Source organism: Ursus maritimus, unplaced genomic scaffold (assembly GCF_017311325.1).
Source record: "Ursus maritimus isolate PB19 unplaced genomic scaffold, ASM1731132v1 scaffold_20, whole genome shotgun sequence".
Lineage (NCBI taxonomy): Eukaryota > Metazoa > Chordata > Mammalia > Carnivora > Ursidae > Ursus > Ursus maritimus.
Window position 1 is genome coordinate 14,785,891 of NW_024424453.1, and position 23,623 is coordinate 14,809,513.

Consider the following 23,623-nt stretch of genomic DNA (forward strand, 5'->3'; position numbering starts at 1 on the left):
CCCCCCCCCCACCCCCGCCCTTCCTTCTCGTCCTCCTCGCGGCAACTTACTTGCTTCAAGAAAGTTGCATAATTCTCGAGGCCAGGAGGGACCCCTCCCCCATCCGGCTGGCCTTACCGATGAGTGTCTGGGATCCTGCGGCGGACACCTATCTGTCTCCTCTTTTTCTTTTGTCTCTATTCTGCCCCCGGACCCCCTCCTCCGACTTCAAATAAAAGGCTGATCTGACCTCCTTTCTCTTTGCAGAAGATGAATCCGGCCTCGGTACCCCCTCCGCTCCCGCCACCCGGGCAGCAAGTGATCCACGTCACGCAGGACCTAGACACGGACCTCGAAGCCCTCTTCAACTCGGTCATGAACCCCAAGCCCAGCTCGTGGCGGAAGAAGATCCTGCCCGAGTCGTTCTTCAAGGAGCCTGACTCTGGCTCGCACTCGCGCCAGTCGAGTACCGACTCGTCCGGCGGCCACCCGGGACCCCGGCTGGCCAGCGGCGCCCAGCACGTCCGCTCGCACTCGTCGCCCGCGTCCCTGCAGCTGGGCACCGGCGCGGGTGCTGCAGGCAGTCCAGCGCAGCAGCACGCGCACCTCCGCCAGCAGTCGTACGATGTGACCGACGAGCTGCCGCTGCCCCCGGGCTGGGAGATGACCTTCACGGCCACTGGCCAGAGGTACTTCCTCAAGTAAGTCAGCCCGAAGTCGGGGGCACAGTCACGGTGCCCAGGGTGCGCATGCTTGTTGGGGTGCGGGCATGCGCGCGCGCGCGTGTGTGTGTCCTCCACGTTTCTTTCCGAAAGATCTGGGAAGCTGGAATTAGGGAGTGAGCCTCTGGGTGTCGGAATGGTAAAAGAGAAGAAGAGCGTTTCTGGTGAGGTTCTTCCAGGGTTCTGGAAGTCCCAGGAGATTGGGGACCTGGAAACTCGTGGTGTAGGAGGGAAAAAAAAAAGTAGTTTTGGGATGATTCTCATGAAACACAGAGGTGACTTTGCCCTGAGTCTGGAATAGTGATAGAGACTTCTGGGCACAAACCCTTACCCAAACCCTTACCCCCTTACCTGTCCACTCCAAGTCAGATGCCCCAGAGCCTGGTCCGTTGGGATGTGACACAGAGATAAATTCTGGAACATTTTTGAGGCTTGGGTAGGAGAGGGACTCTTGGTAGTGTAGGTGGTCTGCAGTCTCTCCATTCTTAGGAAAAGCAAGCTGGAAAATGAACACTGCCTGGTAGGCCTTACTGCTCCCAGCTGAGTGATGTAATGACCACACAGCACAGTGATGTAATTAGCAACTCCGTGGTGAAGTAGCTGTGGGCTGGAAAATCAATTGTGTGGAAATTGGGTCAGGAGTTTTATTGTGTCGTACTTAGTAACCTAAAATACCAACAGATCAGGAGCCTGTTTTGTTATTATTCTTCTCTTTCACATTGTTAGGGCTTTCCTGATGGGATGATTTTTACATTAGCCTGTACAAGAAAATATATTCACAGACATAAAGAAGATTGTTTTAGTTGTGGTACCCTAAGATAATTAGGTTCCAGAGGAGAAACCATGCTGGAGCTTGCAGTGTAACCAGTGAGGTCAAGGGGGGCCGGGCTGTTCATGGCCTGGGTGGAGACTGTGCCAGCTGGACCACTTGGTTCCGGATTGCCTGCACTGGCTGGCCGTTCACTGCCATGGACAGAAACTTCTTCTTCTTAGAACGTTCCTTAGACTTTACTTTAAAGCCGAAATTGCTTTGATGGAGAAACCTTAGTTTAAAACTTATTCTAAGACATTATGTGCTCTTTTAAAAATATAGTCAAGCCTTTCTTTGGCACTAATATTTGATACTTTGCTGTCAGTTGGCTCTTAAAACAAATACACAGTAATGGATGAGGTTTGCTATAGGCAACTCTTTGGCTGATACTGGTGACCAGTTATTCCTTCCCCATCCCAGTGCTGTTGACACCTTGTGCAAGGAGCTCTTTATTTTGTTTCTGGGGTTGGTGTGATGCTGAGAAGCACTTGTCCTGAAACAGACTTGATGGTCATTCCACAACTGGCCTTCTCCCAGGCTTTGAGCGTTAGTCTGGACGTGTACTCAATGCTTTAACTTGTAAATGGCTGGTGGAATTCAAGTATGTGATGTAATAACATGACATGTTTTTAAATGTGATGATACTGTTTTGAAGGATGATGTTAGTTTCTATGGTACATAAAGCTCCAAAATCTTGGATTAAGTTTACTTGGGTAAATGTGGTTTTGAATATTTATTGTGCTTTTTATAGAAATGGACTTGTAATCAGTGCAAATAGAAAATGGACCAATAATTTACAGTAATTTAGGGGGATCTTTTGTGGTCCCAAATGACTTTTAAACTGTGCTTATGAATACACGCAGACGCACACAAATATATGATATATGGTCAGTACAACTGTGGTTATTAAAAATACGAAGAGCTAGGCTTGCCTAATATCAGAGAAAAGCTAGGAGAAAAAAGGACCCCCCGCCCCCAAAAAAGCAAAAAAATTCCCTTTTTTGTACAAGTTTTGAATGATTGAAACTAAGGCAAAAATGGAAATTAGCTTTGGGTTTAGAGAAAGTTGCGCAGGTTCATTCGTGCATCCCCCCAACTACAACCACTGTGCTGCCCAAAGCAGAGTACATCTTCATTGACTGGTTAGTCAGTGACGACCACAGCTGAAAAAATGTGTAGGTAGTACGCTAGCCTGATTCGATGCAGCCTGTGGAAACTTTCTGGCCAAGAAACTAAGGGAATTTAAGAAATAAAGTCGTCGTGACTGTTGTCTTTCAAGACAAGCAATCTGCCAGGAGTTCTCGGAGTTTTTTGGAGGGCTTTGTTTAAAGTTGGAGTAAGTTAAATGTTGCATGTCATACTTTGTTACATAGCCTCCAGAGGCAACATATTTTGATGGATTAAATAGAAGCTTGAAAAATGGTGGCAACTGACCCTGAATTAGTTGTCATAAAATCTATTTTGCTCCATCATCTGTGAAATGGGGCCAGCAGTGGTATCCTATCATTGATTCTGTCAGTCGAGGCTTTTATAAATGAGAAATTAGAAGGATTTTTTTTTTTTAAGATTTTATTTATTTATTTAACAGAGAGAGACAGCCGGCGAGAGAGGGAACACAAGCAGGGGGAGTGGGAGAGGAAGAAGCAGGCTCACAGCGGAGGAGCCTGATGTGGGGCTGGATCCCATAACGCCGGGATCACGCCCTGAGCCAAAGGCAGACACTTAACCGCTGTGCCACCCAGGCGCCCCAGAAGGATTTTAAATTGGATCAGGGTCAGGTTTGATTTTTTTTTGTTTTGTTTTTTTGGCTGGAAAACCCAAGGCCAGGGAAGGGTGACTGGGTGACTTTGGGAAAGTCATGTGGTTATTTAATGGTAGACCCTGGACTGGACCTCTAATCTGTTGACACCTACTTACAGAGCACTTTTCCGTTTCCCTCACTCCCCCCTTTATCCCCTCTGTCACTTCCCCAGCTGAACAATAAGCTTTATGGGAAACAAAGCCTGTCCATTAAGAAGCTTTAAAAAGCTTTTTGTGATTTTCTTAGGTAAGATTGTTCCTAAGTATATGATGTAATGACTTTTTGTTACCTCTTAAAGGGGACCTTTTCTGAGCGGTCACACCTTTCTTTGTGGTGTTTCTTTAGGGTGGCATTATACAAATGGAGAGGGTTGACGTTAGAACACATGGCCCCTGAAAATTACTGCTCTGTTCCTGCTGCCCTTTAACTCATAAATCAGGCTGGGGGCATGTAGGTGGTGGGCTCTTAGCCAGCCACCTGCACACTGATTTGACCACTGATCACATTAAAATTAAAAAAAAATATGATTATAAATATTTATTACACATAAACCAGAAAACAGATTTATAAAGAAGAAAACATTTTGGCTTCAGTAGGACTTTATATTCTTACAGAAGAATTTTATTTGAGTAAATTCTTTAGGAAGAAATATTTTATCCCCACTCTTTTTTTTTTTTTTTAAGATTTTGTTTATTTATTTGAGAGAGAGAGCACAGCAGGCACAGGGGCAGAGGGAGAGGGAGAAGCAGACTCCCCACTGAGCAGGGAGCCCAATTTGAGACTCGATCCCAGGACTGGGATCATGACCTGAGCTGAAGGCAGACGCTTAACCGACTGAACCACCCAGGCCCTTATCCCCACTCTTAAATATAATTTCAGTGATAACATTTGCCTGCCACTCCCAATTTTTAGTAGTAATTTTAGTGTTTTCCCTTTTCTGAAAAGTGTCATAGAAAATTATTTTTGTCTGAGTGATCTATGCACTTAGTAACAAATCGATAGTACAGAAGGACTTTTGTTGAAAAACAATGGTTTCCTTCACCTCCTCAAGGCTCACAGAGGGAGCCTTTTAGGTTTTATTTTAACTCTTTCTGTATTTAATTCTTAGACTGTTACTTCCTTAACCCTAATATGCTTTTACCACAATTTGTTTTATTTATCAACTTCTAGCTTCTGACTGAAAATGAGAATGTAGCTCCTTAAACTTTTTTTTCCTCCCCCAGATTTGATATTTATATCATTTTTAGTTTGTCTGTTAGATCACCTTTGTTATCCTTTGTCAACTTTTGGCAGTATTTCTAGATTACCCCTTTTGTAAATCAAGGAGGTTTGGGGGCTACCTGTTCTCCAGTTCACTATGTCCATGACACCTTAACGTCCAAAGCCCTGAACCCATAACCAATAAAAGTGTGCTTTGCTCTTAACTTGACCTTCTTATTCATAAGTTATTATTAAAGTTGAAAATCCAGAGACAACATTTACATTAGTACATTTCTATAAATATAATTCGTTGCCTTTTATTTTTTTTAAAGATTTTATATATTTATTTGACAGAGACAGCGAGAGAGGGAACACAAGCAGGGGGGAGTTGGAGACCAAGAAGCAGGTTTCCCACTGAGCAGGGAGCCCCATGCGGAGCTCGATCCCAGGACTCCAGGATCATGATGGCAGCGGAAGGCAGATCCCTAACGACTGAGCCACCCACGGGCCCAATGTTGCCTTTTATATTAAGATTAAATTTTAGACTTGTTACATTCAGTATGGTGTCAGGACTCCTGGGCAATCAAAGGAGGATATATCCGGCAGCAAAGTTGAATGGATTCTTTCTTTCCATCAGACTCTTTTTTGTTTGTTTTAAAGATTTTATTTTTTATTTTAATGATAAAGAGAGCGCGAGCTTGCAAGTGGAGGGGTGAGGTGGAGCAGAGGGAGAGGGAGAGAGAATCTCAAGCCGACTCAGAGCTGAGCACAGGGCCCCACGCGGCTCCATAACTACCACCCTGAGACCATCACCTGAGCTGACTGACCATCACCCAGGCACCCCTCAAGCTCTTAACCAGTTGTTTAAATTTGTGTCACCTTTTTGTTTCTTCATAATTGGACCTTGACTTTCTGAATCATTTTTTCAAGTATTTCTAATTGCCTTTTTATTTGTTTCTATATTATTTGCCTCTCAAAATTTTTTAGGCTCTAAATTCCATCAGTTCTAGCATGTCTTGTTTCCCTAAGCTTTTATGCCCAGATTCCTTTATCTTTCTATGCCATTCTGGATTCCGATTGTTCTCTACACCTCCAACAGAGCTGTCATCCCGGCACTTCTGTTTACTTCTCTCCATGGGTGGGAAGTAGCATTTCCTTTTCTAATGTCTTCCTCTTTTTTGGTTTATGCCCTCATTTTGCTGGAGTACATGCTTGAGTAACTTTTTTTTTTTTAAAAGATTTATTTATTTACTTGAGAGAGAGAGAGAACAAGCAGGGGAGAGGCAGAGGGACAGGGAGAAGCAGACTCCCCCCTGAGCAGGGAGCCTTACACGGAACTCGATCTCAGGACCCTGGGATCATGACTTGAGCCAAAGGCAGATGTTTAACTGACTGAGCCACCCAGGCACCCATGCTTGGGTAACTTATTAAGAAGTGTTTGTGGGAGGTAAAATGTTCAGATACTTTTTAACTTGAAAATATTTATTTTAAAAGTTTTTGTTTTAAATTTATTTTCTTAAAAAAGAACTGCCTCTGGTGTTTTGTTTTTTTTTTCTGTTTGCCTTTGGATGGCAATATAATATAGTTGTTTTCATGAGGGGCCTTTTGTCCTTAAAAAATATTGCCAGCTGCCTCAGTTTCCTTGTCTGTAAAATACCTATTAGTAAGAGTAATACCTATTTCATGATATTTTGAAAGACTAGATGAGATAACATATTTGAAAAGTGTCTGGCACCTAGCGGACTTTCAGTACAAGTTCATTCTTGCCTCCGGTTGCCTCTCTGTCCACACACATACCCTCTCTACCTGGCCAAAGTCAGATGCAGAAACCTTGGCAATAGGATAAAAGCTGGTTGTGCTCTTGGTTATAGTTATGGCTCTGAATGACAACTTGGATCTGGAATTGAAAGTCATTAAATTTATAATAAAGACTGAGTCAATTTTCCTGTTGAAAAACCTGAATAGGAATGCCCACTGTGGGTGCCCTGTGACTTCAGCATCCTGGGCAGAGGATATCCTACCCCTTCTGAAGACGGTCTACTTCTCAGTTTTTTGGGAATCTGGCTCATAGCTACTATTTGGGCCGATTTTGTGTGTAAGGTGGCGGTGGGAGGGGGAAGGGATCAAGAAGTGGAGAAAGAAGAGGAGGGGGGTAAGTGACATCTGTTGATGACCTGGTCTGTGCCAGACAAGGCAGGAGCTGAGTCAGTGCTTTCCAGAGAGACAACCCCAGAGTCACCTGTGGCACACACTCCTAACACGTGTGTGTGAAACTTTTTTTTTCATAAACCTAGGCGCTTTCATATATGTGTGTGTGTGTGTATATATATATTATATATATATATATATAATATATATATATATATTTTTGACCCTTACAGTGACCCTGTGAACAGTAGGTACATATTATTATGTCATTTTGTTCTTGAGGAAACTGAGGCTCAATGAAGTTGAGTAAGTGGCTCAGGGTCACGTATCAGGTGAGTGACAGCGATGGGATTAGAATTATGTGATTCTAAAACCTGTACTCCTGCCCCTGCACCATGATGCCTCATGCCAATTACGTGCCCATAATTAGGCCCTGTAATTAGGTCTCCTTGGTGACCAGATAACTCTGGAGTGGTGGATGGAGCTTTGGAGTTTGCTTCTGAACTCCATCTGGGTGGTCAAATTTGGAGCTCTTGGTGCTGAAGAGGGGGAGAGGTGATGAGAAAAACAATCCAGAAATGGATAGTATATCCACAGTGCCTATTTATATGTTATTCTTATCAAAGTTTCCACCATTAATAAGTACGTATCATTTTGTAGGGAACACAGATGTGACAGGGATGGCAGATGACCTGATGGATGTCAGGATCAGGTACACTGAGGAGGGCTTGTTAAAGAGGGTTAATTAAATAATGTTAGTAAAATAGTTTCAAGGGAAAAAAGAGCCAGGGTGCTTCACCTTGCCTTTATCGTTGCAGAGATCGATGAGAATTAAAATACTGTAGAGTTAGAGGCGGTATTGAGTCTTGGTTTTTGTTTGTTGACCAGTTAGGACCTGGAGGAATTACAGCCTTATATATCATTCTCCCCTTTCTCTTCCTTCTTCTGTTATGTATCTGACCACAGGAGAAGGTGATGGAAGTAAAAGAATCAACCCATCTGGGTGGCTCAGTGGGTTAAGCGTCTGCCTTTGGCTTTGGTCATGATCCCAGGGTCCTGAGATCGAGTCCCGCCTAGGGCTCCCTGCTCAGTGGGGAGTCTGCTTCTCCCTCTGCCCTTGCCCCCCCCAACCTGCTCATGCTCTCTGTCTTTCTCTCAAATGAGTAAGTAAAATCTTTTTTTTTTAAATTTTTTTATTTTTTTTTAAAGATTTTATTTATTTATTCGACAGAGATAGAGACAGCCAGCGAGAGAGGGAACACAAGCAGGGGGAGTGGGAGAGGAAGAAGCAGGCTCATAGCGGAGGAGCCTGATGTGGGGCTCGATCCCATAACGCCAGGATCACGCCCTGAGCCGAAGGCAGGCGCTTAACCGCAGTGCCACCCAGGCGCCCCGAGTAAGTAAAATCTTAAAAAAAAAAAAAAAAAGAATCAACCAGTTCAGGGAAGGGTTTTCTTTTTGAAAGGTGGTTTGAAAGACTGAGGACTAAAGTAATGAGCTTATTAGTGAAGGGCAGATTCTGAGAGGGTGGCCCTTTCACTGGTCTGAGGGCGACTGCATATTTTAGTGCATTGAAATATCAGGAGAGCAGTGTTTTCCAAACTGTATTCTTTGAACCCCAGTTCATTCAGATGCTTTGTGAACATGGGGTTTCTGGACCAGGAAGTGTGGGATATGTTGCATGCTCTGTCCCTCTCTTGGAATTTCACAATATACGTTAAAGACTCCAGAGTCACTTATCAGAAAAACTGGTTTGTTTTTGTTGAAGCCAGTATTTCACAAACTCATGTGATTTGAATATTTTTATTCCAGCTTCATCTGTAAACATCCACTCGGAAATGGTTAACAGATCATACTTTGGGAAACCTTTTCTGTGCCTTTCGTTATTATTTTTATAGTTGAGATTTTAATATTCGAATCAAGTTACAGTTTTTTTTCCAGTGTGCTTTGTGAATATGTAGTATATTCTCATTTATATCTCTTGATTTAATAATGAATTATTAATACTTGGAAATAAAAAGTCCTAAATACCAGACAAGTAGGATATAACACAAGAAAACCAGCAATGACAATACCTTGTGGTAATAGCATAATCCTGATTTTACTTTCAAAGGTGTGTGTGTGTATGTGTGTGTATCTGCTAGAAGGATAGATACCAAATGTTTCCAGTGGTCATTTCTGGAATTCTGGATGATTTTTCTTGTTTACTTTCTGTATGTTCCAGATGTCCTGCAATAAACGTATGTTTCTTTTCTTTTCTTTTCTGGAAGATTTTATTTATTTATTTGACAGAGCGAGAGAGCACAAGCAGGGGCACCAGTAGAGGGAGAAGGAGAAGCAGGGAGCCCCACGTGCGACTCCATCCCAGCACCCTGGGATCATGACCCGAGCTGAAGGCAGACAGTCAACCATATGAGCCACCCAAGTGCCCCATATATTTCTTTTTAAATTGGAGGGTCGGGGAGTTACAAAAACTGTAGGAGAAAGAAAGCAAAGAAGCATGTAAAGATAAAGTCGTAGGGACCCGTGGCTCGCTCCGTCGATGGAGCTTGCGACTCTTGATCTCAGGGTTGTGAGTCCGAGCCCCATGTGGGGTGTAGAGATGACGTAAAAGATGGAATTGTAGATTGGGGTAGGTGTGGTAGGGTGTGGGGACATCTCCTAGCCATAACTCAGTAACTGAAGCCTGGAGCTTAGGTTACCAAACGGATGCTCTTTGAGAACTGCTTGTGTTTTTCTTGTTTTGGGTTATTTTCTTTAGGAATGAACTGACAGTAATTGCTAAACTCTTAACCCAGAATTCTCCATTTAAAGTCCCCTCAGGATAAGAAGTAGGATTATGGCAGATCCTTAGGGCACACGAATTTCCTTCAGCGTATTCTTAATTTGCATGCAGTCCTTCCTGGACTTAACCTTCCATCCAGGCGCAGCAGATGACAAATACGAAAGGAAGAAACGATACTCACTTGCTTGAATGACGAAGTGTAATCAGGAAATATACGTAAAGTGCTCAGTGCTGTGGCTGGCACCGTAAGCACTGCTGACAGTTTATTTATTACTGTTACTGTTGCCGGTTGAGATGGTGGTGGCAGGGATGTGTGCGTGATCTCCTGAGACCTTTCCTTCATGCCACCAAAAGGACCGTTAGCTGTTTCAGCATCGACGATGAAAGATCACTGAACTTCTCTTGTGTGCTAGCCCCGTGCAGTATGCTGTGAGGGGAGAAGCGCGTGGCAGGTTTGCCCGACCTCAGGCAGCTGACGGTCTGGCTGGGGCGAGACAGAGAGAACACAGACGAAATCGGGCTAACTAGCTTCCTCTGGACCCTCTGCGGCACTAGAGCCTAGAGCAGCTGCCCGCCGTGTGTTGGAAGCTCTTGGGAGGTGTGTCATAATAAGGCAGTCGTTTCTATTATGGTTACAGGTCCGAAACTTGCAGCCGTGCTGAACGTCTCTTAGTTCTCCCATTGGCTGTCCTCCCGCTGGCCCCAGGAACTTGGCACAATCTGTTACCTGTGCCTGGAACATTATTTTCCTGCTTCTTGCCTGGTTAACTCCTGTGCTCCTTTCAGGCGTCCTCTTGGATGCCACCCCTGCAGGAGGTTTTCCCTGACTCACAGGCCCCCACACTAGTGTAGACGCTCCTGCTGCTGTTCTCCCATAGCCCCGTGGCTCCCCAGCCATGGCACTACTGCCATGTTTTTACTTAGTTATTTCTCTTTGCACCTCCATGAGGGCAAGATTGATAATTGTCTTGCTCGTCATTGTATAAGTTGAGCACAGTGCCTGGCCAGTAGGTGGGTGCTTGGTAAGGAAGGACTCCTCTGATACTTCCTGGTGGCCATCTGCATTGCAGGCTCGTACACTAGAAGTCCTCTTAGGAATCTGCCATGCTCGCGAATGTAATTCCATCATGTCTGTGCCCCTTGGACCGCAAGTTTAGAATCATAGCTCCACATACTATGGCGCAGTGGAGAAGATGGGTAGAGGGAGTGGGTGTGCAGAGAAGTCTCTGTAAAGATGGTTGGACATACATGCAGCCTGGAAAAATGGGAGGAATGTGGGTAGGTGAGCAAAGAGGCCTTCTAGGAAAGAGGGGGTAGGAAGAGAAGTTCAGGGGCAGAAGTGTTCAGGGTGTGTTTTTGAGGTCAAGAAAAGTCTGGCCTGACTTGGGTTGAAAGGTAAGTGATGGTTGGTGGATGACTGTCCATCCCATTGGGGCTCTAGAACCTCAGCTAGGACGGGCACACTGACCTTTTGCTAGTCAATGTCAATTTTCTCAACCCCTCATTTTGAGATACACCAGTCCTGGCTTTATCCCAATGGAGCACGAGGTCCCACTATTGTCTCTTATGTTGAGATCTTCCTAGTTGTTTAAGGAACTATGGATTTTATACTGATTTAAAAGTCTGAGATGATAGAACTTTTCATAACAATTCATTCACCCATCTGTCCCTCCATAGACCTATCCATCTATCAAATATTTGATTTAGTATGTGCTGTTTCACAAGAGTGGGTGGTCTTTGCTTTCCAAGTTAGTAGGATGTGAGGCTACTCTTGACTCAGGCCCACTTCCACTCAGTCTGCCATTTCTGCTTATAAATGAATAGCTTGTGGGTCTGGCTGTTTCCAGAATACTCTCTTGTGGTTTTGGATACTGTCTGTTTCTCTGAGGCTGATCAACTGGGCAGAGGCAAAGTGGAGATTCCAGAAGCACAGTTATTACACCGAAGCCCACCTAGGCCCTGTACCTTGAGGATACCTGGCCGAGCAGCTCGGGGCCTCCCTCTCAAGCACATCCTTCCTGAACTCTTAGTGAAGCCTGTTGAGAGCCTTTTCACAGGAAGTCACAACACTGAATCACGTGTTAATGTTTTCAGATAAGTTCTTTAAATTAAAAAAAAAAAAAAGGTTTTGAATAGGTAGTAAATACATATAAATGATAAAAAATTCAAATAGTACCAAAGCATATACTGTGAGAAGTTTCACCCTCCCCTAGTCCTCTGGTCAGCTCCCTAGAGCACCAGTTTCTTTCCAAAGAAACTCTGTGCGAGTATAAGCATGTGGATGTATATACCCACTTAGACTATTTTCAGTATGGTGCAAACGGTAGTGTACTATTCACACTCAGCTGCACCTGTTTTCACTTAGTATGTCTTGGTGTTTATTCTTCCATCCTCATTTAAGGACCTCATAATATTCTGTCGTACAGGATGCAGCATAATTTTTTTTAAAACTGATCCCTTATTGATGGGACATTTAGATTGTTTCCGATTTTCTCTTTTTAATTATAAAAGTAATACGTACCCAAACACTAGTGGGGGAATGCAAATGGAAAAATAAGTTCTTCTGATCTTCCCTAGATCCCTGGTTTTAGAGAACCATTGTTAACACTTTATCTAGAGATGCTGTACACCAGTAGAGCAGCAGAATGGCCCCTGTCTAATTAATTACCTGTCTAGTCTGTTATCTAATTATCAATCATCTACTATCCTAACTATTAATCATTATATCCAGCCTTCTTATTACAAGGGTGTTACGTGGTCTGACATTGGTGATACATGGTCTGGCCAACACACCCGGCCAGTTAGATGGATGCCCTACTGATCAGAATGAATGGCATCCCAGCATGAAGTGGCTGATCAGGTATCTCAGTGAGACTCAAAGTGTGGTCTCTGAACTGACACTAGTGTGCAGGTGTATGTAACTCACCGGTGACAGACTAGATACAGAAGTCAAGAATGTTTGGAAACTTGTATGCAAAATGATACTGCTGTGACATCTAAGCACGTGATCAGTGGGATTGTCTAATGGAACACGGTAATTTGGGTGTGCCAAATTAGTGTGATGAGTCATCTGTGGCCCAAGCTATGTACAAGGCATCTGCAATAGGACCACATACTGGTCTTGACAGATTGAAAATAGAAAAACACTGATCCCTTTCCATGGGTATTTTGAGAGATGCTGATATGTTTCTCTTAACTTTCTTTTTTCTTCTCTTTTCTCATCTTCCTTCTTTCTTTCTTTCTTTCTTTCTTTCTTTCTTTCTTTCTTTCTTTCTTTCTTTCTTTCTTCCTTCCTTCCTTCCTTCCTTCCTTCCTTCCTTCCTTCCTTCCTTCCTTCCTTCCTTTTCATCCATCCATCCATTTACCTATGTATCATTTTATTTTTCCATCCATCCTTTCAACTGCCTTTTATGTATCTATCAGCCAGTTAATTTATTGTACCTCTCACTAACTTCACAAAAATAATGAATCTAAGATGTTGAATATTGAGTCTTAATACGCAAAAAGTTCTGTGGCGCAAAGGATGATTATCATCTATTTTCTAGTACATAATATATGTATGTCTTTATGGCCCCTGTGCTCATTGTTTTAAAAATACCCTTTGGCACACTTCAATTCTGAACACTGGAGGTAAACCCAGATGCTGTTCTTTCTTGTGACTAATCTACCTGCAAGCACTGTCATCTATAGATTCAGTGCAAAACATGGTGACTGGAGAAAAATAAGCATGCTGGATTCTTTAGTAAAGATATATATTCCTTCGGGGTGGCATTTCTGCAAATATTGTGATATCGAATATTTGTCTTTCTCTCAATTTGTCCATGAAAAACGTGGGCTAGGATTCAGAAGTTGACAATGCCATTGATAACCCATCAAAAAGTGGAAAATGCAAGCAAATGATAAATGTAATTAAAGTGAGCAGACATCACTCTTACTGACTCGATTTTTCTTCTAGGTTTATTTTAAAAAACAGGCTTTAAAAAAAATTATTTGAGAGAGAGAGGGAGAGCAAGAGCAGGGGGAGGGGCAAAGGGACAAGCAGACTCCCTGCTGACATGGGGCTCCATCCCAGGACCCTGAGATCATGACCTGAGCTGAAACCAAGAGTTGGATGCTCAACCGACTGAGCCACCCAGGCGCCCCTAAAAGCTAGCTTTTTAAAAAATAAAAAATTAAGCAGAGCTGAAGGATATAAAGTGAAAAGTAAAAGTACTCCACCCACTAGTTTTACTCCTCAGATGTAACCACGGTTCACAATTGCTTGTATATCTCCCAGGGATTTTATTATGCATTACATGATTTCATTTATAATGACATCACTTGGTGGTTCTGGTATTGTGGGAAGCACAGTGTGGGTGGTCTTTGTTCCTTGCTGACCCTCACATAACCTCAGAACTGAGTATAGATATGGGTTAAATTATGGAGAACTAGATGTGATGCCTGATGAAGAGGTCTCAGGGTGAAAAGCTTTGGTGGCGTAACTGTGGTTCAGAGACTGGGGTTTAGCTTTGTGGTTCGGAAAGTTGATGTCCTTGGTACTCCAAAACTGATCAGGTTTTCAAAGACTTTCTGCTGCGGGCCATACTGGGATGAAATGGGGGTAGACGTTCTAGCTGTAGTTTCAGAATTCAGGAGCAGTGACTTGAATAATCTCCCACTCTGGAATGAAAGTACTCATAAGAGTGATTTAATCGCTGGGAGATTGCTTTGGTGGTTTTAGCAAAGGGAAGAAGTGAAGCTATTGAAGGGATATTAAGGAAGTAATTTGACGGGCTTTGGCAATGGATTAAATATGGGGAGTGAGGAAAAGAGGTGAGAAGGAAGATTTGCAAGTTGCTGGCTGTCCATGGCACAAACAGAGGTGCCTCTAATTGTGACAAGCAGGAAGTAAGTTTAGAAGAGGTTGAGAAAGTTTTTCACATGTTGAGTTTGAGGTGAATTTAAGATATCCAAGGGAGATGTATGTATATTTTCAGAACTTTCTCTCTAATTATGTTATATGTAAATATTTATAATTATTATATATATAATTATTCTAATCCAGGTATGGCTGAGATCCCAGAGAGAGAGATTACAGATGGAGTCAGAAGAAAAGTCCAGACTCTGTAAAGGAGAGACAGCCGGAGAGGTTGGAGGAAATGCAGACAATAGTACAAGAAATCCAGGGGAGAAAATTGTCTGCAAGAAAGAAGAATGGTTAATTCTGTGTCATAGGAAGAACTGACAAATTTTCAGTGAATGGTTTTTCCACTGAGGCCGTTTTCTTTCCCCAGGGTAGGGCAAGGGCTGGGGCCAGGGGTACTAATTCTACAGTCTTTTTTTGAAGAGGGAAAAATGAAGAAAATAAGCATCTCCGTTAGATAAGGGGCATCCCCCAAATTCCCGTATACTCTACCATGTCCCTGCTAAGGAGCATGGTTCTCTCTCTGTCCGGATCCAGTGCCATATGGAAAGACCACACATTTGCTTATTCAAACATCCTGTTAAAACAAGGTTTGAAATCAGTGTTTTATAACTGACCGAGATAAGTTAAAAGACTTGAGTAAAAATATTACTCTAATTGATATGATAATCCCTTGCCATGAGGAAAATTACAGTCTCCAGTCCTGACTGTGGTAAAACCTTTGCCACAGTTTGTAGCACACAGGACTGTTATTGCTGGGACGTGTCATACTTAATGGCGGCCATAAAAATAGCAGATTATGTTTGGTGAGTATCAGTTAAAACTTTATGGTTCAGAATATTATGTAACTGTTGTTTCAGATAAACGTTTATCTTCCCTATCTTTCTTTCTCCATTTGCGGAAACTGATTCTGATACCTGGCAAAGGGGATTCCAAAATTATGCAGGTAAATGTGAGGCCAGTTTACCCTTTCACAGTATAAGGTAAATAGAACATGTTTGATTGTATCAAACTGGTTTGAGTTGGAGTTTGGGCTTGGATACATTTTGTAGTCAAAAGGCCATTCTGGGGACCCCTGGGTGGCTCAGTCGTTAAGCATCTGCCTTTGGCTCAGGACTTGATCCCAGTGTTCTGGGATCGAGCCCCACATCAGGCTCCTCCGCTGGGAGCCTGCTTCTTCCTCTCCCACTCCCCCTGCTTGTGTTCCCTCTCTCGCTGGCTGTCTCTCTCTCTGTCAAGTAAATAAATAAAATCTTAAAAAAAAAAAAAAAAAGGCCATTCTGCTGTCTCTGCTGATTTGGGAGTTCCTGGTAGCCTTGTTACTGGTTTGGGATATGTATAAATATGTAAAGTTAGTAGTTGGGATCAAGAATCATAAAAGAAGCAGTAAACTTCAGTGCTATTTATAAAAGTACATAGGTTTTCTGAAGACACATTCTCTAGTGCAACTGTTTCCACTTTTATGGGTCTTTGTTTTATGTACTGTGTGAAATACTAGCCTATGCATATAGAACTTTTGGCAAACATGAATTCCTCTTAAGTAATTATACCATCCAACCTGTATTTGTCTTTTTGTGCATTTTAACCTAAAATCCAACCGTAAATATATATTGTAGAAAAACTTGAAGGAAGGAAAGGTAGGAAGAGAGAAAGGATGAGATACTTAAAGGTAAAGCTCTACCCAAGTGTGTTTTACAAATACAATTGCTTCTTTACTTAGGCTTTTTAAAAAGTTTAGTTATTTGTGGTCTGAAAAAATTAAATTCGAGCTTATTGATGTCGCATTTCTGTAAGTGTTAGGATAGCAAGGGCTATGCTTTGGGCTTTGGAAAGCAGAGTTCTCAGCAAAGGTCCAAGGGCTGTACAACCCATACAGTGGACAGTGGATCCATTGTTCTCTGTATTTGTCTGTTGCTTACATTTTAATGACTATTGAGCAGTCAGTGATTATTAACAGATATTTAACAGTAGGAGAAGATTAGATTGTAGGGTCAATAATCATGGACCATTTGGAGTGTCAACATGAAAGAAACGATTTTAAAGGTTAGATCCAGAATTGTTGAAACTTTCGCCTGAAACTTTGTCAGGTGAGCGGTGCAGGGGATGGACCAGCACGGCCTTTTTAAATTATTAGCCACGGTAAAGCAAGTCAGGTTTTGCCACAGTGCTTTTGATTTAACCTAATAGTTGGCCAGCCCTAGTTAATCAGTGGAATACCATTACAGGACGCGGATTTCCCAGTTGCACATGCATTGGAACGTCCAACTTACCCCGTGTGTGGATTGGAGGGCCCATGGTGTGACTAATTAAAGTCATTCTCCATACTCCCCTTAAAGCAAAGCGTTAGAAACAAGTTAAGTTTTACAAGTTCTCTGAAGGTCCTTGTGAGCCCTGGTCAACATCCTGGTTGACTGGTATGTATCTATTCGGAGTCTAGTTTCCAGAGCTCTTGAAAAGAGTATTATAAACTTCCCAGTGAGCATGGAGGTGTAAACTGATGCCACGGGGTTGTTTCAGCTGAAATGAAAGATCATACTTACTGACACTTATTACAAATGAGTTTTTAAAACAATGTCTGTTTTGTACAGTGAAAGTAAAGTCGGCCAAGTTTAGAACAAAAAAGTTATATTGTGGCACAAGATAAAAGGACATTGCATAATAAATAATATCTCATACCATTAAAATATAAGGTTCCCTTCCCCAAATGTAAGTATGAGCTTCTAAATGAATGTTTTTAAAGTCTGATTTTTCTTTGATTTGCCTAGTGACTTGATACATAAAGAGATTATGGGTTTGAGTGTGTCCAGATCTAGACTACTATAGTAAATAATACACAGGTACAGCATGCAAAAGATAAATAAAACTCAAATGGCCTTGTGTGTTTTAGAGAAGCCGTAGAAATTGGTTTTTTATTACAATAGGTCGAAAGTAGCTCATTGGAAGTAAGCAAAATGTTTTCATCTGTCAGTTTCTAAGACTAGAATAACGTATCTGATCCAAAGTATATTGGTTCTAACTTTTATTCATAGACAGAATCATTGGTTTATGAAAATCAGCAAGGAAGCATAAGCAGAGGGGTAAGCTGTAGAAACACTGAATAAATCCTTTCAGATGTGAGTGTGTGGATCTGATGAGTAGTTCAGATTGTTTGCTCTTGCTCTGAACGGATTTTGAACATGAGGAGAGATTGCATGGAATTAAAAATTGGTGGGTTTTTTTGTTTGTTTGTTTGTTTTCTTTTTTAGAAACTTCTGATTCTGGTAGAGAGGCACTTATCTGAATATAAGGAGGACCAAAAATGTTGCTTAAAGGGATTTTATAAGAAAAATAGGCACAGTTCTTGTGCAGAGTGGGCTTCCTGAATAAGGGAGATCTAAGGAGTCATGTCAGGGCCTCTAAACAGGTGTAAAATTTCAAAGGTGAACTTTTGGGGAGGTGGTTTATTTAGAGGACAGAAGGATAATGGGGTAGGTTGAACAAGTGTCCAGAAAGATAAGGGTTTATAAGACACCTTGAGATGTTTGTAGATGTCCTTTCCTGTAGAACATGGCCAGAAAAATCTGCCCGAGTAGTTTATAGGAAGATAGAAGAGGTAATTTTAGTCTACTGAGAATAACAAAGAAAAATGATATTTTTTCATCTTAAAGATGTTTTGAACAGGGACCCTTGGTAGGACTTTTTTGGATGGGCTGACTTGAAAGCAGAGAGAATGTAACCTGGTGTCTCTAAGTGGCGTGTATGGTGACCCAGAGATAAACTGTCTGACTTCATTTAGACTTGCTGGACATGGAGAGATACCCAGACCTCTGTTTGAGCTAGTGCTCCCATGTTTCTGCTCCCAAGCCTGATGGTGGAGTGGCTGGCTTTGATTTGCTTCCTGCCCGAAGCCTGCTTTGGGTGAATTTAAAAACCTGTTTGTTTCGCCCATCATCTGGCTGGGCCTTACCCATAATTCCTGCACTTTGATTATGGGGGTTATTATAGGACAAGAGCTTCTTTGTAAAAGAGCATGTTTAATACTCTGGGGTCTAGCGTGACTAGCGGATATAAATTGTATGGAAGCAATTAAACTCGAAGGAAATGTCATGTGGGCTGAATTTAAACGTACAGGTTTGTGGCATTGATTTTTTTGTTGTTTTTTTTTTAACTTACACAGAAAAGGGCGGAGAGAGAAAAATAAAGGAAGAGAAAAGAGAAATGAGCCAAGGGAGTGAGGGAAACACACACAGAGACAAGAGAAACGACTCATTTTTAACGTTTGGTTAAAAATCCAAAGTCCAGAGGCAGTATTATGCTAATGCCATTGCCCTTCATATGAACTCTTTAAAAATACAAATGTCAAGGAGTTAAACTGCACTTACTTGGGACTTGTATCCCTTTCCAGGCTGTTACCTTCATGACAAGGCATACGTGGATATAACCGAGCAGTGATTTTTTGGAATATGTTAATACAGGCCTGAAGGCGGCCCATTATGATCATGAAGGTGCTTCTCTCTCCAGTTTTCTATTTCATGCTCATGGCCTCTGCATAGTTCTTCAGACTGCCTTGTCTTTGGACTTGCTGATGAAGAGTAGCGTGTCATTTCTCTCACTGGCCTAGAATGTGTTCCTCTCTCGATTGGTCTGTTAACATTCAGCCGACCCCGTCTCCTCTCTAACACCTAATTGGACCAACCAGCTCGAAAGGATCACCTGTTACCCCGGATCCCCAGACTAACTCGATCTGTCTGGGTAATTTGGCACTCGATCTTTTCTCTCGTCCATTAAAATGTCATGTAAGGCTTGTCATTGAATGAATGGACTTATTTCATTTCCCTAACAAGTCAGCTCTTAGAATATGGACCTGGTGTTGTCCTTCATGCCTACCACATACTGGTATGAGGAAATATTGGTTGAGCTCGGTACTGATGTTGAACACGCTGTTAAGATAATCAAAATGTTACTGGGTGGTCAAAGGCGGAAATGGATGCTTTTAGGTTAGACATAATAGTACAACTAGTTTGATATGAACTTGAGCATTGGATATTTCCAACATCCAAGACAACCCGGGATGTTTTGCCCCAACAGAAAGTGCTTATGCTTTATTTTCATTCTTTAATCTGTAAACTCTTAAGGACAAAAAACAAATCTCACCTTGACTGTAACTCTCCAGTATCTGGGGCAATGCCCGGCACACATATGAGTTCAGATAATATTTGCTGAAAGAAATAGAAATGATTTTTTTATTTTTCCATTATTTAAGTCATCTGGTACTTCTATCCTATGCAGTAAACCAATTAATATTTATTTATTTATTATTTATTTATTTTCCACTTATGATAATATTTTTTTATTATATTATGTTAGTCACCATACAGTACATCCCTGGTTTCTGATGTAAAGTTCGATGATTCATTAGTTGCGTATAACACCCAGTGCACCATGCAATACGTGCCCTCCTTACTACCCAACCAATTAATATTTATTGAGAACATACTGTGTGGCAGGTGGTGGTACTCTGCCCACCACAGTGGGTACGCATACAGTGTATTACACTTTGGAATATATTTTGTTCTCTGTATTTAATTATCAGTCTTACTACAAATTCTAAGAAATCGCTTCCTCAGACTGAACAATGATGACCCAAGAGAGCAAAAGTTGCTGAGAATAATTCAGTGTATTTATCTATTCCTAGATTATTTTCACATTCCACTCAGTGCTGGAAGTATGCCCCTCCCCTCCTTAAATAATCATAAGATTGTAACCTTTCCAAACAGAGCTGGAGAGGTAGTAGACTGTTTAGGTTTCAAAGGACTTTTCAGGATGCAAAGTAAATAGGGGAATTTGAGATATCAACAAAACTGTAATTAAGCAGATTAACTGTGTCAATAGTGAATACAGAGATGTCAGAGGAGCTAGTTGGTTGCAATTATTTAAACACAGCCTCAAGTTCATTCCTAATGGTATCACCATCATCCACAAATAAACTTGAAAGGAAGCTTAGTCAGATAAACCCAGGAGAAATGATTCTCCTGGAAACACCACATTCTAAATCATACATCCATTATTAATATATTTTAAGATTTGGCTTGGGGTCTTTTATTCTTTACATGCTTCTTAAGGTCACACAGAACCAGAATTTAATATTATCATCTTTTCAGATCTCTAGAGAGTGGAAAATGAGCCCCCTTCTGACCAGAATAAAGGGAAGAAGAATTTAAAATTATAAACTAGGTTTACTTTATTCATAGATGATTGTATATTTACATGCAAAAGTATCTATTGTTTCTTTTCTCTTTTTTTCTATTTTTCCTTTTAAAAAATTACCCAAGTTATACTTAAACACATTTTTGTTTTGAGAAATTCAGCCAAAGTGACAGTCTCTCTTATCTCTACTCCCGATCCTGCCTGTGCCCCCAGAGTGTGAGCCGCCTTTTCAGTTCATGGTCTGTCCTTCAGACATACATACCTGTGCATGTACAAACCTGGTTCAGATATTTTTTACATGTTACTTTAACATTCTTTTTTTTCCTACTTAAAAGCATGCTTTTCCATAATGGTAGCTAGAGATCTGTCTTAATATTCACTATCCCATCATGTGTCTATACTACAGGTTATTTACCCATTCTGATAGTGGGACTGTAATGTTAATTAAAGCTCATCTGAAAGACCTAGTATAAATGGAATTCTTACTTCATTTGAATTTTTTATCATTTGTGAAGGGAGATTTTTAAAGTAATTATCCAAAGATATGAGACTCAGGTCCAGTTACTAAAAACAGACTGCATTTGTATGATAGTTTAAATGTCTTTCATGTGTGGGCACTGTATCCCCAGCATGTGAGTATGCACGCGGGGGGTCCGGCTGGGGAGATACCACACATTTATCACAGCCCCCTGAAGTTGAGTGTAGCATGGAGCCCTGTTCTGAATCGGACCATCCAGGGCTCTTTCGTCAAGACCACACAGTGTATTCCTCCCTCCCGTGCGGGAAAGGCATGGGTGCCTCCTGTCTGTCGTCTTCACACTGTCCCCAGAGCTTCCTGGCCAGCATTGTCAATTCAGGCTTTGGCCTCAGAGTCTTTGATTTACATCTGAGGAACAGGCATGGTGAGGAGATACCGTGGCCAGGGCCTGAGGGTGAGCCACCAGGAAGCAGGACAAGGAAGAGCCTCGGTGGTTCTCGGGTCTGAGGCAGTTTTGGAAAGGGCAGCCTCGGGTGAAGGGTGAACGCCAGCCGAGCATTACCTCAGGGCACTGGCTGCTTTTTAACAGGAGAATTGCAGGCTTGCTTGTGGAACACCAGCCTGTCTGGTCCAGGGTCTTTCACTTGCTGCTTTGGCTGCCCAACAAGCATGTTTGTTCAACCATTTATTATGCATGGATTTTGGCAGAGAATAGTCATTGTTCTGTTTTCTGGCCTATTTCTCCCTGGAGGCCCACCCTCCAGGGCACGGAGCGTGTTTTATTCTTCCTAGAACTTAGAACCTCAAGATGAATAAATGGGGGAAAAGTGATTGAGAAAGGACGCTTGGTGGGAGATAATGAGGTTTTTCCATGTTGCTGTTGTCGTCTTCAGAAGCTGGGTTATAGAATGCTTGAGATGCATTTGCATGTATTTGCATAGCACTTATTCAGGCTCAGGCATTGTTCTAAGTGAGCCCTGTCCACATTTCATTCTCCCAACAACGGTTTGACAGAAACACTACTTTTTAAAAACATTTTATTTATTTATTTGAGAGAAAGAGAGAGACGTGCACATGCGTGCGCGCGCGCGCACACACACACACACACACACACACACGTGCCTTTATCCTCCCCAGCCTGAAGCAGCCACTAATCTACTTTTCTGTCTCTGTAGGTTTGCCTCCTTGATATTTCATATAAATGGAATCAAGTATTATGTGGTCTTCAGTGACCAGTTTCTTTTACTTGGCCTGGTGTTTTCAAGGTTTGTTTATCCACGCTGCAGCACCTGCCTGCACTCTGTTCCGTTTTTAAGGCTGACTATACTTGTTTTGTTTATCTGGTCATCATCTGATGAGCATTTGAATTGTTTCCCCCTTTTGGCCAATGACACTTATTTTTCAGGGGAAAATGGTCTTCCCTGCGGTGGTTCCTACAGTTGCCAACTGCAGTTTTCCTCTGCTGTTTTGAAAGCGGAAATCGGGGTCTGCTGGCTGTGTCTGCGCCGTATGACCGACAGGTGGGCAGATACGAGGGCATCGGTGGCAGGAAGCCGTCATAGGGAGTACTCGTGAGCTTGTTTTTTTTTGCTTTTTTTTTTTTTCCTCGTCCTCATGAGCTTTGTAGTCAGACATTCTGGCTTGAATCACAGCTCTGCCACTTAATGAGCTTGCATAATTTCAGCAAGCTCCAGCTTCCTTGTTTGTAAAATGGAAACTACCTTCCTGCTTCCTTAGAGTCAGGGTCACACTAGAAAGAGTATGGAGCCTGGGGCAACTCAACCAGTGCAGAAGGACGTCGTTATGACTAGAAAAATAAATAAGTAAATAAGCGAAAATCAAAGTTATAAAAAATAAGTGCTTCCAGTTGCCATTTTCAGCAGCGTGCAGTGCCATGCAGGCTTCTTGCCAAGCATGGAGCCCAGGGCCGTCACCCCATCTGCAGTCACGAGGGTGGACCTGCTTAGTCTTGTTGCAACAATAAAAAGTCTTCCCTGACGTGTCTTCGTGACCTTTTTTGCTTGTGGGTCTAGATTTGTACTCCCATCACTATTTCATCAGGTCATTTGAGAAGAATAACAATAGGGGGTGAGATCTTTTTAGGCTTTACCTGAAGCTTGTCATCTCAGAATGTTGCTGTGTCATATATTCGGGGTTTGTACGTGAGGACTGAAAATGCCTTTTTTGGTCACTGGGTGAATAAAGGATAGTATGGTCTAGACTTTACTTGGAGGGTGGTGTTCATAATAATATCAAAGATTTGGCTAAGTGCTATTATTAAGAATCAAGAAGCCCTACCATTCTAGATTTTAGGCATGGCCTGCCTCCACACCCAGAATCCAAAAATATTTTTTTTATTGGTTTATTTATTTTTTGTTTTTTAAAAATTTTTAAAAGACATTATTTATTTATTTGTCAGAGAGAGAGAGAGAGAGAGCACAAGCAGAGGGAGTGGCAGGCAGAGGGAGAAGCAGGCTCTCTGCTGAGCAAGGAGCCCGAGGTGGGACTGATCCCAGGACCCTGGGATCATGACCTGACCCGAAGGCAGATGCTTCACTGACTGAGCCACCCAGGCGCCCCTTTTATTATTTTAAATAAGTAGGTTTTAGA

The 23,623-nt window shown here is 42.1% G+C and overlaps 1 protein-coding gene across 1 annotated transcript in view; it reads left to right on the top strand.

Annotated features, from left to right (window-relative positions):
- The first annotated feature begins 90 nt into the window (after positions 1-90).
- The window catches only part of WWTR1 (WW domain containing transcription regulator 1), a 126,785-nt gene continuing 103,252 nt past the window's right edge, over positions 91-23,623 (top strand). The window contains exon 1 of the mRNA XM_008711024.2: positions 91-680. Coding sequence (XP_008709246.2) covers positions 250-680 — 431 coding nt within the window. The 5' untranslated portion in view covers positions 91-249. The remainder of the gene's footprint in view (positions 681-23,623) is intronic.